This window comes from Aotus nancymaae, unplaced genomic scaffold (genome assembly GCF_030222135.1).
Source record: "Aotus nancymaae isolate 86718 unplaced genomic scaffold, 86718_ANA_hifiasm-v0.15.2.pri h1tg000014l, whole genome shotgun sequence".
NCBI lineage: Eukaryota > Metazoa > Chordata > Mammalia > Primates > Aotidae > Aotus > Aotus nancymaae.
In genome coordinates this window covers 58,930,689-58,950,301 of record NW_026988425.1, presented here as the reverse complement: position 1 = coordinate 58,950,301, position 19,613 = coordinate 58,930,689, and the positions used below count along the sequence as shown (strand labels likewise).

At 34.6% G+C, this 19,613-nt stretch overlaps 1 protein-coding gene across 2 annotated transcripts in view; it reads left to right on the top strand.

Moving 5' to 3' along the window:
* The window catches only part of SREK1IP1 (SREK1 interacting protein 1), a 51,375-nt gene extending 31,783 nt beyond the window's left edge, over positions 1-19,592 (top strand). For both annotated transcript variants that reach the window (XM_012462279.3, XM_064376013.1), the window contains exons 4-5: positions 9,422-9,494; positions 13,129-19,592. In XM_012462279.3, the coding sequence (XP_012317702.1) occupies positions 9,422-9,494; positions 13,129-13,318 (263 nt within the window). In that variant the 3' untranslated portion in view covers positions 13,319-19,592. The remainder of the gene's footprint in view (positions 1-9,421; positions 9,495-13,128) is intronic.
* The last annotated feature ends 21 nt before the right edge of the window (positions 19,593-19,613 follow it).

The following is a 19,613-nucleotide window of genomic DNA, read 5'->3' as shown; positions in this document are numbered from 1 at the left end:
CATTACTTATTTACATTTCCATACTATTGTGGTCAGAAAAGATATTCAATATTATTTCACTCTTCTTAAATTTGTGAAGACTCGTTTTGTTGCCTAACATGCTCTGTTCTGGAGAATGTTCTGTGTGCTTGAGAAGAATGTATTCTGCTGGTGTTGGATAGCATATTCTGTATATTTTGCTTTTATTTGAACCAATTTCTGTATATAACCTACTAAGTAAACTCCTTATCCATCATTGCTAAGTGAAAGAGGAAATTATTCCCATAGCTGCTGTTTTATTTCGTTAATTCCTCATAACTTTTTTGGGACATGTTTGCAATAGTAGTTTGAAATTAATATAACTCCAAAAAAAAAAAAAAGAGAGAGAGAGAACTACTAAATAGAAAGCTAAAGTGACAATTTTAATGTCAGACCAAGTAGATTTCAAGGCAAAGAACATTACCAGGAATAAAAATAAGGAGGGTTTTTTTTTCATAATGATAAAAAGGTCATTTGGTCAAGAGAACATAAAAATTGTAAGTGTTGGCTGGGTATGGTGGCTCACACCTGTAATCCCAGCACTTTGGGAGGCTGAGGTGGGCGGATCACCTGAGGTCAGGAGTTTAAGACCAGCCTGGTCAACACGGTGAGACCCCATCTCTACTAAAAATACAAAAAATGAGCCAGGCATGGTGACATGTGCCTATAATCCCAGCAACTCAGGAGGCTGAGGCAGGAGAATCGCTTGAACCTGGGAGGCGGAGGTTGCAGTGAGCCTAGATCGTGCCACTGCACTCCAGCCTGGGCAACAGAGTGAGCTTCCATCTCAAAAATAAAATAAAATAAAATAAAATAAATGTCGTTTATACATTTAATAACAAATATCTGAAACAAATCCCTGTATAAACATAAAGAAAAGTTCTTATAGATAGATGAATTTGCAATTGTAGCCAGAGATCTCAACACCTTTTTTAATAACTAGTGGCACAAGGAGACAGTAAATCTTTGAGGACATGGAAGACTTGAGTAACACTATCAACCAGCTTGACCTATTAACATTTATGTAACTCCTCACCCAACAACAGCAAAATACACTTTTTTACAAGTATATGTGGATCACCTATCAAGATAGACCTTATTCTGGGCCGGGCCTGGTGGTTTACACCTGTAATCCCAGCATTTGGGAAGGCTGAGGTAGGAGGATCACCTGAGGTCAGGAGTTTGAGACCAGCTTGGCCAACATGAGGATACCTCGTCTCTATAAAAAATTACAAAAATTAGCTGGGCGTGGTGGCACACACCTGTAATCCAATCTACTCAGGAGGCTGAGGCAGGAGAATTGCTTGAACCCGGGAGGTGGAGGTTGCAGTGAGCTGAGATCGTGCCATTGCACTCCAGCCTGGGCAAGAGAGCAAGATTAGATACTGTCTCAAAAAAATTAAAGGGATAGACCTTGTTTTCTACTGTAAAATAAATCTAAGTAAATTTTAAAGGATTCATGTCATATAAAGTATGTGCTCTAACCACAAGGAAATTAAAAGAGAAATCCATAGGAGAAAGCTACCTGGAAAATTCCCAAATGTTTGTAATTTAACAATCTATTGAGTCAACAACAACAACAAAAAAAGAGCAAAAGAAAGTTAGAAAGTAATTTTAAGTGAATGAAAGTAAATACCACATTTGTGGTATGCCCCCAAAGTAGTACTTAGAGACAGACTTATAGTACTAATGCTTGTATTAGAAAAGAAGAAAAGTCTCAAATGTATGACTTCAACTTCTACCTTAACAAACTAATAGAAAGAACAAATTAAATCCACAGTAAGCAGAAGAAAGGGAATAATAAAGATAAGAGGTGAATCAATGAAATGGAAAAAAAAAAAAAAAAAAACTATAGAAAATCAGTAAAACCAAAAGCTGGTTATTTCAGAAGGTCCATAAACTGAAAAATCACTATCCAAACTAATGAGATTTTTTAAAAGAAAAGAAAAAGCATATATTATTATTATCAGAAATGAGATAATTGACAATACTGCAGATCATATGGATATAAAAGGAAGAAGAGAATATTTTAAAGAACTTTATTCCAGTAAATTGGATAACTTAGATATAATGGACAAATTACTTGAAAGATATAAACCAGCAAAAGTTTGAAGAAGAGATATAAAATATGAAGAGTGCCCCTGCATCTCTCAGGTTAAATGTTTAGTTTAAAACTTTCAACAAATTTGATGCCTAATGCCTTCTCTTATGAGAAAACATTTAAGGAGAAATAATACAATTTGTACACAAATCAGCTACTCGGGAGGCTGCGGCAGGAGAATCGCTTCAACCCAGGGAAGTGGAGGTTGCAGTGAGCTTAGACCACGTCATTGCATTTCAGCCTGGAAGACAGAGCAAGACTCTGTCTCAAAAAAAAAAAAAAAATTGAAGGGAGGAGAATGTTTATCAACTCAATTTTTAAGACCAGCATTACCCTTATAACAAAACCAGATTAGGATATTACAAGAAAAAAGAGACTTATTAATATAGATGCAAAACTTCTTAAGAGAATTTTAGCAAATTGAAGCAGATGTATATAAAAAGTGTATCATGACTAAGTTGGTTTTATTTCAGGAATGCAACATTTGTTTTGTATTCAGAAGTCAGTGTAATTCGTGATAAAGAGACTAAAAAGAAAACCCTTTATTATTGTTACCATATTTTAAGAAAAATTATTTGAGCAAGTCCATCATATACTTCTGATAAAAAATTCTGAGCCCATTAAAAATAGAAGAGAACTTCATCAACTTCATGCAAAATCTGTAAACCAAAATGTTACATCATACTTAATGGCAAAGACTGAAGGCTTTCCATAACATAAGAAAGAAGGCAAATATGTCCACTCATACCACTTCTACTCAACATCCTGCTGGAAATTCTAGCCACTGCAATAAGGTAAGAAAAATAAATCAAGGACATTCAGATTTCAGGAAAGAGTTAAAAACTGTCTTTGCAGATGAAATGATCATCTATGTAGAAGAATCTATGGAATCCACCAAATAAACACAGTTATTCTAGAATAAATAACTGTGTTTAGCAAAGTTGCAAGACACAAGATCAGTTAGCAGAAATCAATCGTGTTTCTGTACACTGGCAATGAATAATCAGAAGTTAAAATTTTACAGATATCTTTTACACTAGCATAAAAAATAAAATACTAAGAATAAGTCTGACAAAAGATACACAAGTTTGAAAGGTTGAAACATTTTATAAAATATTGTTGAGGGAAGTTAAAGAAATACTGGATTGTTGTCATTTTGGGGTTATTAATAAAACTGCTATAAACAGGATTTGGGTGAACATAAGTATTTCTATAATACATATACCCCAGAGTATTGCTAGATTGTTATGGTAGTTGTATGTTTTGTTTCTTTTTTTTTTTTTTTTTTGAGACGGAGTTTCGCTCTTGTTACCCAGGCTGGAGTGCCGCGATCTCGGCTCACTGCAACCTCCACCTCCTGGGTTCAGGCAATTCTCCTGCCTCAGCCTCCTGAGTAGCTGGGATTACAGGCACGCGCCACCATGCCCAGCTAATTTTTTGTATTTTTAGTAGAGACGGGGTTTCACCATGTTGACCAGGATGGTCTCGATCTCTTGACCTCGTGATCCACCCGCCTTGGCCTCCCAAAGTGCTGGGATTACAGGCGTGAGCCACCGCGCCCGGCCTGTTTTGTTTCTTAATAAACTGTCAAACTCTTGAATGGCTGTACCATTTTACATACCAACCAGAAACATATGAGTGACCAGCATTTGGTGGTGTCACCAGCATTTGGTGCTTAGCACTCTAACACATGTGTAGTTACAGCCCATTGTGTTTTTAATTTACATTTTCCTAATGGCTAATGATGTTATACATCTTTTCATTACTGTTGATTGTTGAATTATATATATATATGTTTGTATGTATATATGTAATATGTATATAAATAATCTGTACATCATATATGTGTGTATATATATGTGTAGGTACATGTGTATATTTTATATGTTCTTTATACATGTTGATATTCTTTATACCATTCTGGACACTAGTCCTTTGTCAGATACCTGTTTTGAAAATATTTACTACCAGTATGGCATTGTCTTTCTTATCCTCTTACCAGGTCTTTCACAAAGCAGTAGTTTTTAGTTTTGATGAAGTCCAATTTATCAATTTTTCCTTTTATAGACTGCTTTTGATGTCAAGTATAAGAACTCTTTTCCTATGCCTAGATCTGAAAAATGCTCTTACATTTTTTTCTAAAAGTTTTATGATTTTAATTTTATATTTAAGTCCATGACCAATTTTGAGTTGATTTTTTATGTAAGCAGTGAGGCTTGATTTATTTTGCCTGTGGGTGTTTAGTTTTTTCAACATCATTTCTTTAAAAGGCTGTCTTTCTCACATTAAATTGCTTTTTTTTTTTTTTTTTCAAAAAAATTAGTTGGTTATATTTGTGTGTGTTTGTTTCTGGATTCTCTGTGCTGTTTCATTGATCAATGTGTCTTTGCCTCCACTAATACCACATAGTCTTTATTAATATAGCCATAAAATAAGTATTGAATGGGGATACTAATTCTTCACACTTTATTCTTCAACAGAATTGTTCAAGCTATTTTAGTTCCTTTTCATTTCCATAAAAATTTTAGACTCACATTTATATTTACAGAAAGGCTTGCTAGGATTTTGAATAGGAATTGCATTAAACTTGTATATCAGTTTGGGGAGAATGGACATCATTACTTTGTTGTTATGGTATGTCTTTGTTTATTTAGAACTTGAATTTCTTTCATCATCACTGTGTAGTCTTCAGCATATAAGTCCTATGCATGTTTTATCAACTTTTTTTGTAAAATTATAAATGATATTGTATCTTTAATTTTGTTCTCTGTATGTTTGTTGCTAATAAAAATAAATTGGTTATTGTATGTTTATTTTTGCTTCTCGCTGAACTCACTAATTCTAGATTTTTGTAGACCCCTTAGGAATATCTGTGTAAACTGTCATGTCATTTGCAAATAGGAACCTGAGCTGATAGAGTATTTTATCATTCCCAAGTATTTCATGTTTGAAATAGGTAAGCTTCAAAAATCATATTTTTTTTATGCGTAAATAGTATAGAATCTCTCCCAGCATTTCATCACTTGCATTGTTTTAGTACTTCTCTCATAATGGAGAGAAGTTTTTCAGGACAAATGATTGACTAGTCTTCTAAAAAGCTGCTGGCATAACTGACAAAATCCTAGATACTAGAAATAGAGATTAGTAACCTATAGTACTTATTTGTACAATTTCTGAGTCTTCAAATGTGCATTATCATTTGATGTGGTTTTTAAAAAATGCTTTATTTCCCTCATCCTGTTGTTCTTCACTTTGCTTTTTATCATGTTTTTCCACTTACTATGCCAACCATTGACACCTCAGCTGATAGCACTCAAGAAAGAAGTGGCCAGCACCACACCCAGAAAGGAGCGAGAAGGCATTAAAAATAGTCCTTTGAATTTCAAGACTGCTTTCCTTCTTAATACATTTTATCTTTGGTCTGGCCTTTTTTTTTTTCCTTTTCTTAATTACATTTTTAGTTGTCTAAACTACATACTTCTCACTGATTTTCTTGAATAATTCGTGGTTTTTATATGTTCAAGAGATCATCAACATATTATCTTAGCAAAATGCCCTTTTGAGGCTCCTGTCATTTGACTTTCCTGCTTCTTCCCATTTTTATTATCTTCATATATCTAGTTCAAGCCATTCCTCATGATTATTTGAAGACCTCTCTTTTTTTTGAGACAAGGTCTCACTCTGTTGTCTAGGCCGAAGTACAATAATGCAATCATGGCTTCATGAATCACTGCAGGCTCAAACTCCTGGGCTCAAGCAATCCTCTGCCTCAGCCTCCACTGTAGCTGAGACTACAGGCATGTGCCACCATGCTTGGCAGATTTTTTTTTTCTTTTGTAAAGACATGGTGTCACTACGTTGACCAGGCTGGTTTCAGACTCTGGGCTTCAAGCAGTCCTCCAGCCTCAAGCTCTGAACTGTTTTATTTTTCATCTCAAGTCCTCTCATTATTCTTAGAGACTTTCTCAGATGACCTGTGAATGACCTGCCAACATCCTGCCTCATCTTGTTGACCTTATAATTGAAAATTATCTTTTGTCTCTTCACCTCAGCCACACATTTCCATGACTGCACCTTGAACCTTGTTCTCAGAATCCAAAATTAATGTCATACACTTTATGCTTTTACTCCAAGTTCTTATCTTTCCAGTTTATTTAATGTAAGACCCTCAGGCTCTTGACCCACCACTTTCATTGAGTTAGTATTCCCCTTATCTAGCTTAGATTCCATCATACATTATCACAATTATTCTTTTGCAAATATCTTTAACTCCCTTACCTGTTTCTTTATCTTTTATCTAGCAAAACCCCAAATATGGATGAACTGTCTTTGCCTTCTCCATGCTGATCCCCTTACAGCAGTGTAAAGGTAAAGAGGCAGACTTGTGTTTCTATAAATTCATGATCCCTAATCTCAGCTTGCATTTATTTTTGCAAGTTCACTCCCCATACTTATTTTATACCTTTCCCCCAGTCTTCAGACTTTCCACTTCTCCATTCCTCCTTCAGCTAATGACTCCCTCTTTCATTGACAAAATAGAAGACACTAAATGAGAGCATCTCAGCTTCTAATCACTGAATCCACAAATTTGCATATATGTCCATCTTTCTTTTCTTTCCTTCAGTTAAAGTGGAAGGACTGTCCCTTCTTTTAAAGGTGCATTCTATAATTGCTAAGAATTCTTTTTTTTTAAGAAATTTGCTCCTTCAGTTATCCCCTCTTTGCGTCATCATTTCAAAAGCATCAATTTTTTTTCTCGTTTTTCCCATCTTTCTCCCCTAGATCCTTTGCATCCCTCTAGCTAACAGCCCATTTCTCTGCTGCTTCCTAGCTAAACTTCTCGTAAAAGGTATTCTTACTGTCTCTACATTTTTATTTCCATTTGTTTTTCAGTCCACTTGTCAAGGTCTTTAATTACTTTTTGCCAAATCTATTTTTGACATTTTTATATCCACATTCTACTTGGCCTTTAGGTACTACTTGGTAGGTGGCCCTTTTCTTCTTTAACACTCCTACTTCTTGGTTCTCCTGGTATTCTTCCAACCCTGTGGCCCTTCTTTCTCAGTCTTTTTGATAGCTCCTCTTCTTGCTCTTCTCAGCCCGTAAATGTTGGAATCCCTCAAGATGAAAATGATCTTCCTGGGCTTTACTCCCTGTATTTTTTTCTCATCATTCTTTCACTAAATGATTCCATTTAATCCCCATAGTTTTAAATACTGTCTATAAGCTGATCAGTGTGTGTGTGTGTCCAGATTTCTCTCTAAACTTCAGAATTACATACCAAACTGCCTACTTCAGTTACCTACTTGGATGTCAAACAGGTCTTTTAGATCTCATATGTCTAAAATCGAAGTATTTACTCCCCACCCCCAATTGTCCTCCAGTCTCCAACGCACTCCCCACCAATCCACATTTTAATCAGTGGCACTGCTAAAAACTTGGAGGTCATCCTTGATTCCTTTCGTTCCATTATCCTTCCCACACATATACCACCTCCACTGCCTTTATTCAGGATACCACTATCTCTGGCCTGGATTACTCCAGTTACTTTATTATTCCCCTGCGTTTTCCCCTTAGCCCTTTCCAATTCATTTGCCATGTAAATCTGCTGATTACACAGTCCATCTCACTTAGAATATAAAATCCTTACTGTTGCCTTCATGGTCTTGAAGAAGCAAGTTCCTGCTTACCTCTCTGGTGCCTCATTTCAAGATATTCTCCATGTATTTATGATATTGTTCATCTGTTCTCATTCATATTCATTCTTATTCATAGTTGCCTCTCCCCTTCTGAAATCCACAACAACTTCTTTTTAGTTTCTAGAACACACCAAACTCTTTTTGCCTTGGAGCTTTGGCACCGATTTCCTCTTCTTGACATGCACTATCCTTGCTCTTCACTTAGAATGCAATCTTTGCCTGTTCATTTTCTTTCTCACCACTTAACTATAAGTTCCCTGTGGGCAAGGATCATGGACAGCACAGTACCTGACACATAAGCATTTAGTAAATATTTGTTAAATGAATGAAAGTGTGGTCAGTAAAATCTCCTAGGATTTTATGAGACAAACTGATCTCTATTCTGTACCTTGCCAAATAACTCCAAGGCTTCCTGGCTACTAAAAGGCAGTCCAAATAGCAAAACTTAATTCTCTTATCTATACTTTCATTCTGTAACCTACTAAGTCTCTACCTTGAATGTACATTGCTTTTGTAATTAGAAAATATATAAATTTGGAATATATACAGATATATTAAAATGTTTACAACCTTGAAAATAGAAAAATAATTAAGCCTAAAAATTGGGAGGCTTAGTGTTAAGAAGTGAAAAATGCAAAAGCAAATTTTGTCATCTTTTATATAAAGCAGGGAGTGAATTGATACTATGTAAATTTGAAATATAATGTTAAAAAAAGCTCTAAATTCTTAATTATTTATAGCCTTTTTTCTTTAGAGAGCTGTTTGGGAAATAATCTTTCTTGTAGGAAAGCTATTTCTTGAATTGTATTTTAATTTTCTTCTATTAAAGTAAAATTAAATGTATTAATTTTTTTAAAAAATATGTAAACAAGTTCTGTCACCCAGAAATACTTCTTATATGTATGAAGGTATAAGTACAAGGACTTCCACTGCTTATTGTTTCTAAAAATGAGAGTAGAAATTGATAAATTATGGTTCATGGGACCACTATTCTGTGTTTAATAATGATGCTGATATATGTTTAATGACAAAGGTAGATATCTGCTATGTTAAGTGAAAAAAAATTAGCTGCAAAATATATGTGACAGTACATTTTTCAAAGGCAAAAAAATACTTGGAACTTACATGCAACTGTGTATATGAGTAAATGTGTGTATATTTGGTTTTATATAAAGAATACCTAGAAGAATACACACCAAATAGTGCATTTAAAAAATAAGTTAGAGAATAATACGTATTTCATGATCCTAATTTTGTTGCAAAAGAAAATTTTAAAACTGTGCACTGTTGTAGTCTTCTGCTTTTGAAGGCCTGAACGATACCCATCAAACCACTGGCATTGATTTCCTTTGGGAATTCGAAGTGGGGTACTTAAATTTTTTTACTTGATGCACGTAGTATTTGAAATGTTCACAAAAAACGTTTAACACTTTTATGAGGTTTTTAATGGATAAAAATAAGAAAGGAGAAAATTATTACAAAAGAAGTATAATATCCTAACCAGTGAAATTCACCAACAGCTAAAATTTTAACATATATACAAACCATATTAATGTATAGACTCATGATGACCTGATGTTTGTCTCTCACCTCTCCCCCACAGGAATAAATGAAGAAGAGGAAAAGAAAAAAGAAAAAAGCAAAGAAAAAATCAAGTTGAAAAAAAAAAGGAAAAGGTATTTTTTGACAGCATTTTTAAAAACAATAAAGCAAGACTATGAATTTAGGCTGGATTATAAAATTTGTGTGTGTGTGTATAATGTAGTTAATTTAATTTTTTTTTTTTTTTTTTTTGAGACGGAGTTTCGCTCTTGTTACCCAGGCTGGAGTGCAATGGCGCGATCTCGGCTCACCGCAACCTCCGCCTCCTGGGTTCAGGCAATTCTCCTGCCTCAGCCTCCTGAGTAGCTGGGATTACAGGCACACGCCACCATGCCCAGCTAATTTTTTTGTATCTTTAGTAGAGACGGGGTTTCACCATGTTGACCAGGATGGTCTCGATCTCTTGACCTCGTGATCCACCCGCCTCGGCCTCCCAAAGTGCTGGGATTACAGGCTTGAGCCACCGCGCCCGGCTAGTATTTTTTCTTCAACAACTAAGCTTTCAATTGGACTTAAGTTTAAACTCTTAATATATATTTTGTCCTCATATACATGAAGTTGACAAAAATATTTATATTCTTGTAATATTACCATGGCTAATAAATTAACTTATTAATAGAATCTAATAGAACGTGTCATGCTGTGCAGGTGTGATGGCTCATGCCTTTAGTCCCAGCACTTTGAGAGGTCAAAGTGGGAGGATGGCTTGAGCCCAGGAGTTTGAGACAGGCTTGGGCAACAGTGAGATCTCGTCTCTGCAAAAAGAAAAGAAAAATTATCCAAGTGTGGTGCCATGTACGTGTGGTCCCAGCTACATGGGAGGCTGAGGTGGGAGGATTGCTTGAGCCCAGGAGATGTGACCACTATACTCCAGCCTGGGCAACACAGCAAGACCTCCCAAAATATATTCATTTATTTATTTATTTATATGTGTGTGTATGTGTGTATGTGCATATATATATACACACACACACACACACACACATACATATATATATGCACATACACACATACATACACATTTATATTTACATTTATATATACATAGCAGGACAAGTTCATATATATGTGATATATATGTATGTGATATATGTATATGTGGCATATATATATATATATATATATATATATATGGTGGCTGATGTGGCTTGTGAAAGACCTGAAGGAATTTTTAGCATCCCAAGGTCCTTCAGGTCTTTAGCCACCTGTGTATTTTTCCTATTAACTCTTTTTTTTTTTTTTTTTTGAGACAGAGTTTTGCTCCGTCTCCAGGCGCCAGGCTGGAGTGCAGTGGCACAATCTCGGCTCACTGCAACCTCCACCTCCTGGGCTCAAGCAATTCTCCTGCCTCAGCCTCCTGAGTAGCTGGGACTACAGGCACGTGCCACCACGCCCAGCTAATTTTTGTATTTTTAGTAAAGACAGGGTTTCACCATGTTGGTCAGGATGGTCTCGATCTCTTGACCTCGTGATCCGCCCGCCTCGGCCTCCCAAAGTTCTGGGATTACAGGCGTGAGCCACTGCACCCGGCCTATTAACTCTTTTAATAACTAACTGGTTAAAGAAATTATTAAAAGTAATAAGTGGCTACTTCTCTTATTAATGAATGCAGTTTCATTCATACTAGTATAAATTTGCACATATAGGCCTTTTTTTAAAGTTCTTCACCATAATTATTTCTAGTTTAGACAAAGTTCTCATATGGAATAGGTTCTAGAAACCAGGGACTGTCACTTTGTAGTTTTTATAGAGCATTTAATACATGTATTTTAATATTTCAGGTATCTTATAAATTGGAAAAGTTGCTTACTTTCAAGTGTCAGGAGTTAACTAATCATCATTAATATAAAAACGGACAAGAATGTAGAGCTCAGGATTTTGTTAACGTATTATTAAATCATTTGTTCTAGCACAGCAAGATGGATTGCTTACAGGAAACATGAGGTTATCTAATAGTCTTCCAAATTCTAATACAGATAGTTCTCAATTTATGTGGTTCAATATGATCTTTCAACTTTCTGATGGTGTAGTAGAAATGTACTTCAAGTGCCCATGCAGCCATTATGTTTTTCACTTTCAGGATAGTATTCAATAAATTGCATGAGCTATTCAACGCTTTATTATAAAATAGGCTTTGTGTTATATGATTTTGCCCAATTAGAGGCTAATGTAAGTGTTCTGAGCATGTTTAAGTTTGGCCAGGTCAAGCTATGATGTTCAGTAGGTTAGGTGTATTTTGTGTATTTTCAGCTTAAGATAGATTTATCAGGCCGTAACCCCATTGTAAGTTGAGGTATATCTGTATACTTCTTTTATAGTAACAGATTACTTATTTGGGCCTCTTTACCTTGAGTATCACAAACCTTAAAATCAATTAACTTTTCTATGCACCCTTAGCAGAGATGATAGTACCACCTGAAAGTGTCGCTATGCCACAGCCTAAAATTTTGCGTTAAAAATGAGACTCCAGAACCAAAAAAAAAAACAAAGAAAAAAGTGCAGGCAGAGAAGAAGCTTTAGTCAGAATCCAGAGGTCAAGTCAAGCAGGGTCTTTAGTAGACAAAATTTGGGAATAACAGAATTGAAGAGGCAGGGGAGCAGGAGAATACATGAGAAAATAAGCTTTAGCAGATGGTCAGAAGTCACTTTAAGTAAGTAGACAAACAAGGAGGAAAAAGGAACACAACTTTACAAAAATAGGGGAAAACTTGGAGTCACTAAAGGAGGAAGGCAGTTAAAGAAGTCACACAAGCCACTATACAGACACAGGATAGCCTTGGAGCCCTGTAGTCTCCTGAAATTTACATTGGCACCTCCTTTATGTCCGTCTCAGGTTTTCTTAGTTTGAGTTTTAATTCCTAATATTTAGATCACTGAACTAACTCTTCAGATACCTTTTTCTACATTTTAAATTAACTCAATTTCTGTTTTGTCACTCATATTTTGAGTTTGGGTATAGGTAGAATGTTGCACATCTCTTTAAGACCTTAAAAAATAGTTTTTTTCTGTTTTTCTTTTTCTTTTCTTTTTTTTTAGTATTAGAGGAAGGAATCCAACCAATTTTTCCAAGTTAGTATTAGAGTAATATTTTTCAAAAGCATAATGATAACTCATCCTTTTTCATTTATATATAGCATAAAAGCATCCTTTTGTAACTAATGAAAATTATTTTGTATTCATCTGTATCACTCTGCATCTAGAGGGACCAAGTACTTTAAAAATCAGAAAAATTACCAAAAGTGCTTTTATTTTGCTGACTCTCAGCTTTCATTCATTCATATGAAGGTACAATTAGAGCCCTTTTAAAATAGAGAATTGCAACTTTTGAGGCACTTTTAAGAGAATGTGCTAGGTTATTATATACACAAGTGAATATAATAAGGCTTTGTTTGCCTTTTAAGATTTTGAATGTTATGACTGCATAAAAAACCAAAAATCACAGAAAAATAATTTCATCCTTACTGAATTTAAAATTCATTACTAGAATTGAGTGGAATATAGATACTAGTTTTGTCAGCTTCTATGACCAAGCAACAAAAATTCTAAATTCAGCATTTTAAGGCAATGCAAATATATGAAGCATATTTTAAGTTTATTTTTATACTCTGTACCTTACTCCAAGAAGAATTTAAGGCAGTTCAAATCCCACTTAAATTTATCTATCAGTCATAAGTGCAATTCTCAGTCAGTATGTATTATTATCCATAGGTCTTACTCATCCAGTTCCACTGAAGAGGATACTTCAAAACAAAAGAAACAAAAATATCAGAAGAAAGAAAAGAAAAAAGAAAAAAAGAGTAAGTCAAAAAAAGGGAAACATCACAAAAAGGAAAAAAAGAAGAGAAAAAAGGAAAAGCATTCTTCTACCCTGAATAGTTCTGAGTTCTCCAGAAAGTAACTGAAACTTTGGCTTAAGCCATTAAATTTAAAAATTTGTTGTTACAACGTGTTTGCCCTTCCTTGAAATTTGCTATATGTTATGCTTTGCAATAAATCACAGCTTTTTCCATATAGACATTTTTCGTATGTGGGACCATTATCCCTCTGGCATATATTTTTAATGTGCTATGACTATAAAGTATTAAATCAGTCTTGTTACTTGATAGCCATGCCCCAAGTGTAGCTATTTGTATATACTAAACACATCATGTTTGGATTTGTGGCTCTGTGTGTTTGGCTAATGTTATTACTTCATAAAGTTGATTGTAAAATGGCTACTATAGTCAATATGGGTTATCTACCTAGCAGTTAATAATGAGTATTGCTGAATCAGGTGTCTACCTTCCAGTGATGAAGCTAGGTCCTTACCTAGGGTAATGTTTTGCTCTTGACACAGAGAAATTTAATAGCTTTATATACTGAACTATAGTATCTTTTAAAGATAGTGAAGTTCTTCACTGTTGTTTTTTTAAATCTCTAGGGATTTTTTTCATGTGCAGCTGCTTAATGGTCTTGACTAGGACCTTTTATATGAATGGTGTCTGCAGGAAGATGATCATGAAAATATCTCTAACAAAGTTTCACTGTTCTATGAAATGCAGAATTTCTAGTACCTGCCTCTTTTGTTTTTGTAACAATTAAAATAGTTCTTTCTTGTATAAAGAGGTTAGTCTAGTTCAGCCTGTAAGTAAGTCTGCAGAGATGATGCTGTGTTGGTCAGGATTTTTAGGATAGACTCCTGGGTTGTTTTACAAATGTGCCATATTGGCATGTCTTTAAGTGATACCTCAAACACAGAAATTTTTATTTAGGAAGATAGCTAAATCTTTATTAGAACTGATTTTTATTGTATTCCATACGTAAATTTTATGAAGCTTGTTTCGATGAGTAATGTGGAAAATTTTACAAATGTGAGCATATATATTTATTTAGTCTGACATAATTTGTAGTTTTAAAGCAAGTTTCACGCTGCACTTACGGTTTCATAAATGACCAGTTTGGGGTGTTTCTCTCTTTTACTTTAGTGGCAACCTCAGGAGCCGCGTCAAAAATTTAGAATTAAGAATTTTATTCCGTACTTTTTAAAATTTAAGAGCCAGAGTTACATTGTGAAAACCTTTATATAACAATGGAAATTTTATATGGGTAAGCATTTTCAAACACATATTAGTAGATATGTTTTTTAAATTTTTATTTTCACATTGATCAGTGTTACTTTGCTTAATACTTAGGTATCCTTTATGTCCAATAAAGTAAATGCTTATGTTGTAGAAGCATCAGACATCAACCAATATCATGGCATAGCACCAAAGATTGCAAATACCTCACTATGGTGCACTTATAAATTTTTAAATTGTTAACCTACAGACATGGCTTCAGGTGAATTCATGATGGTGAAATCAGCTAGGTACACTTAACCTCACAGGCTAGAAATGTTTACTGATTCTTCTTTCACCTAGCACCCAATGTAGATACCCTCAATAAGACTTGGGGAGCCTTATAACTCCTCTTAACATATGCTTACCCATGCTTAAATTCTAGGGAAGCTGCATCCACAGCCCTATTCTGTAATAGCATTGCAGCCATGAGAGCTCTCACACTTTTAGCCTTTCCATAACCTAATTTAGTCATTTGGGCCTCTCAAAAGGAAATATTTTTGTTTAAATAGGTCAGTCGGTTATTGGGAGAGAAATACAGAGCCAGTAGGTTTTCAGGGGTTTGTTTTGCCTTTGCTAATTTTTTGAAAATAGAGTTCTTCAGTTATCAAGATTTTAAAAATCAGTTTTTATAATAAAATCTTTTTTAAAAAAACTAGGCTGGCCCAAGTGCAGTGGTTGTTTTCTCCACTCCCACTGTTTGACTTGACTTGCCTTGAAAAAAATAATAGTAAAATAAAATATTAAAAAATGATTAGAAGATGCTATATACAAAGGGGATGATCTCATTTCATTGAGTGAGACAGTCAAAAATGGTAGTAACTGTAGTGGAATAGTTAATTGAGTTATTTGTAAGTTTTATTAATGTTAATTGTAGAGATTATAAATTGGCTCGTTAAGTTTCTAAATGGTGACACAATTAATAATGATTAAGAGCTAAGTCAGTCCTTGTTAACTAATATAGTATGCAAATTAAAATATTTTAATGATCAGTAATTTTCCCCCAGAAATTATCTTGCTGTTTTTAAGCAATTTCCCTAATTTTAGCATAGTTTATGAAATATCTCATCTGAATAAAAATTTATTTTTGCTAATAATTTTCTTCTAAAATGCTATTGAGACTGGATGCAAATCTCATGAATACATTTTAGAAGAAAATTAATGAAATTTCTTCTAAAGGAAATTTCCAGGTAGTACATAGCAGAAGGAAAACTGAATTTAGCAGTAAAACAGTTCTGGTCATTCTAACTACCTGTGTGATCTTGAACAAAGGCACTTAGCTTCCCTGGGCCTTGGTGTCTTTCATATATAAAATATTTACCAAATTTTCTCTGAAATCACTTCTAGTTTTAATATATGTGATTATCAATATTTTATTAAAATTCAAGCAATATTCATTTTAGAAATTATAGATAAGCAGCTAGCATTCTATAATAGTAAAGGTTGAATTTATAACAGCTAAACATGTTCAACTTCTTCAAGCTAATAATTGATATTTGATTCATATTCTTACCACCTAATGCATGTCATTTTCACCAGATGCAGAGAGAGTTTATATTTAGGTTTGCATCTGTAACTATATTATCTGGCGCTGTAAGGCCATTATTTTTGGGCTGATGGACCTACTCCCCACACAATTTCCCCACTTTTTTTTTGCACATCATATCTTGTCTGATATTTCTCAGAGGTATCCCTATTTCTTCATACGTAATATATATCCATTTACGTCTTTGGTTTTCTGAGGTCAAACAATAAAAAATGAGAAGTAAAACAACTATATGTGTTTGTATTTACAACTCTATCTAAAATTATATAACCCTTGGTGACCTTCAGAGTAAACTAGGCTGAAGAGTTGTTAATAATGTTGATAAAAATGCCATTGAGTCCTTTCTTCAACAAATACTGAGTACCTAACATGGCAAATGCTGTACTAAGTACTGGGGATACAGAGATAAGTAAAACACATTTGCCTCCCTGAAGGAGTTCACACTTTAGTTGGTAGGAGAAACACCAGAGCATAGCCATTTTATAATTAGTGCAGCAATTGACATGAACATGGGTGTATGGAAACTCAGAGGGATACCTAATCTAGTCTGAAGAAATTAGAATAGGCTACCTAGAGAAAGTAGTGACTGAATTGCACTTTGATTAAGCATAAGAGTGAGGGTTATGGCAGTTCCTGACAGATTGGGTACTGTGAACAAACACCAGTTGTAGAACAAGCTGTGTTAGGTGTGTGTCAAGAATTATAAGCAATCTGGTGTTGCTGGTGTGTCATAGGCAAGGTGGGAAGTGGTAAGAATTGAGACTACCATTTTAAATTCTTAGGAACATGAGGAAGGAGTTGTGTGTTCCATGTTTGGGAGCTTGAACTGTAATTTATAAGCAATGAGAAACCATTAAAGAGTTTTAAGGGGGGCCGGGTGCAGTGGTTCATGCTTGTAATCCCAGCACTTTGGGAGGCTGAGGTGGGCAGATCACTTGAGGTCAGGAGTTCAACACTAGCCTGGCCAACTTGGCAAAACCCCATCTCTACTAAAAATACAAAAATTAACCAGGCGTGGTGACAGGTGCCTGTACTCCCAGCTACTCCGGAGGCTGAGGCAGGAAAATTGTTTGAACCCAGTAGGTGCAGGTTGCAGTAAGCCAAGATCACACCACTGCACTCCAGCCTGGGCAACAGAGGGAGACTCCATCTAAAAAAAAAAAAAAAAAAAAAAAAAAAAAAATTTTAAGTAAAGAAATAACTTATTGGGGTTTCGTTTTATCCATTTTGTAATCCAGTTAATGCCACCATTTTTAAGAGATGAAATTGCTTTCATTAGAAGGTTACATAAAATATAATTTGATTATTTTAGGCTCTATTAGACTTACATTTCTTTCTAAGGTCTCATTACCAAAAATTACACAGTGGCCTAAATCATCTAAAAACATGTAAAGCTACTGTATTCTTTATTAGATCCATCCCCAGAGTTATATGTACATGTACATACTTTGAGATATGTTTTGTTCTTAATTGTATTTTAAGTTATTTTTGGCTGCCTTAAATGCTACCACTATTTTAGTATTTGTTAGGTCTAAATAAATCATTGAGAATACAGTTTTCAGTGTACAGAATGTGCTGTAATTTAATAAGACCCCTTGATTTTAAGATTGGGTTACCCTGTGAAGCACAACTGCTTCAGAATTACAGAGAGACATACCAGTTGGTCCACTGGATGAGCCCTGTTCTACCTCAGGTCACCTAGTGAAAAGCTAGCTCAGCAAGGAGTGCTTCAAGGACTTCAGCTGATCCTATTGCTGAGACCAAAGCTTCCTGGACTTTGGGCACCCAACTAACAGTAGGTTTCTTATGCCAGTGTCACAATAGCCCCAGTTGTGAAGGCCAGAGTCTTCCGACCTCAATTATCTCCTCTCAACTCCTCTAAAAATATGTAGAGTGGCAGAGAATTGGGTTGCCTCTCCTAGAGCACAGCCCAGTATGCGTCCAGTTATTCTTGGCCCCACTATGCCTTTCCCACAGGTTGGGAGGAGTCAGGAGCAGTGAGCATTTTGCTAGCTCTGTTTCCTGCTTCTTGTGCCATTTATAGTTTTTGCCCTTGAGCAACAAAAGTAGAACAGTACCAGTGCCTTAACTAAATTTTTCTCAACCGAGATTTTCACCTGAGAAATATAGTAATATTATTAAATTACTGTATGTCAAGATAGCAAATTTTCTGGGATTCTTTAAAATTCCAAGTTGTATAAAAGATCAAAAAGTGCCCATAAGAGCTTTATGAACTTTCACAAAAAATAACTGAAAATTCTTTGCTTTTATGACCATGTAAAATGTCATTTTTATAATGGAAATATCTTAATTTTCAAACTTAACATATACTTTAAGCAATTTTAATATTTAAACATTGGCAAAATTGTCTTCTGGAATGTAAAGTTCAACTCCGGCAGTAGGATGTTGAAATAGTGATCTGGACTATGGTGCCAATATTGCCACATGGGGTTATTTTATTAAATAAATGAAAATTTTTATTTTTTTCAGCTGCATTAGCCACATTTTAAGTGCTCAGTAGCCACATCTGACTGGTGGCTATCATATTAGACAGTGTAGATATAGAATATTTCCATCATCACAGAAACTTCTCTTAGACAGTTCTGGTCTAGAAGATAACCATAGTTCTTGGCAGAAATTTTGAGAGGCTAATGATGAAAAGTTTCTAACCCTGAGCTTTGCATGCCCAAGATTCTTTTTTTATATATCAGATCAGAGAAGCTGTATTCCGCACATTTTTAAATGCTAGTGTTTGTCTATGGCCATACCACCCTAAATGTGCCAGATCTTGTCTAAAATGCTAGTTTTCTGACTACAAAACATTACAGGACATAGTAGATATGCTCAGTAGAGCTGCTTAAAATTATTCCTTTTTCTTCTGTTGAATTCTATTACAAAACCAGGTCTGTGTTATAATAGAAAACATACTTATGAATAAAAATATTTAAAAATTATAATTTGCAGAAATTAGTTTTATTTCTAGATTTCTAGGTCATATTAATGTGATAGCATTAGGTGGGACCAGAGAACTCATTTGTTTTGTAGCTTTCATTATATAGATTATTTAGGAAATGTATTAGCAAAGGATATTTTGTTATGCTTATCCCTTGAAACAAAATATTGTACAGATTACACATTGTGATTTTTTGTTACTGAATATATTGTTTGTCCCCAGAAAAATCTAAAAAGATATGGGTTGACTTCTAAGAGACTTAAGAATATGTCACCTCTAGTTTATAAGACAGTTCCCCCTGAGATTTACGTATCCAGTACCATCTCAAAAAAATAACTGCCTGTAAGTATCGAAAAGTCAAGAAATGCTGGTAATGCGACATAAATTTTTCATTGTTCTTCACTGAGATAGGATTGCTTATTTTGTTATTGATAAATTATTTAATTTCTCCTGAAGAATTAGCATAATCTCATGTGATACAGAAACATCTTAATTAGCAAATACAAGTAAATTTATACAAAGGAAAATCTATCAAAACCTTAACGTGTGTTTAATAAAGTAACTGATCAAAAATGCAGCTGTGTCTTGCTTTGTGAGT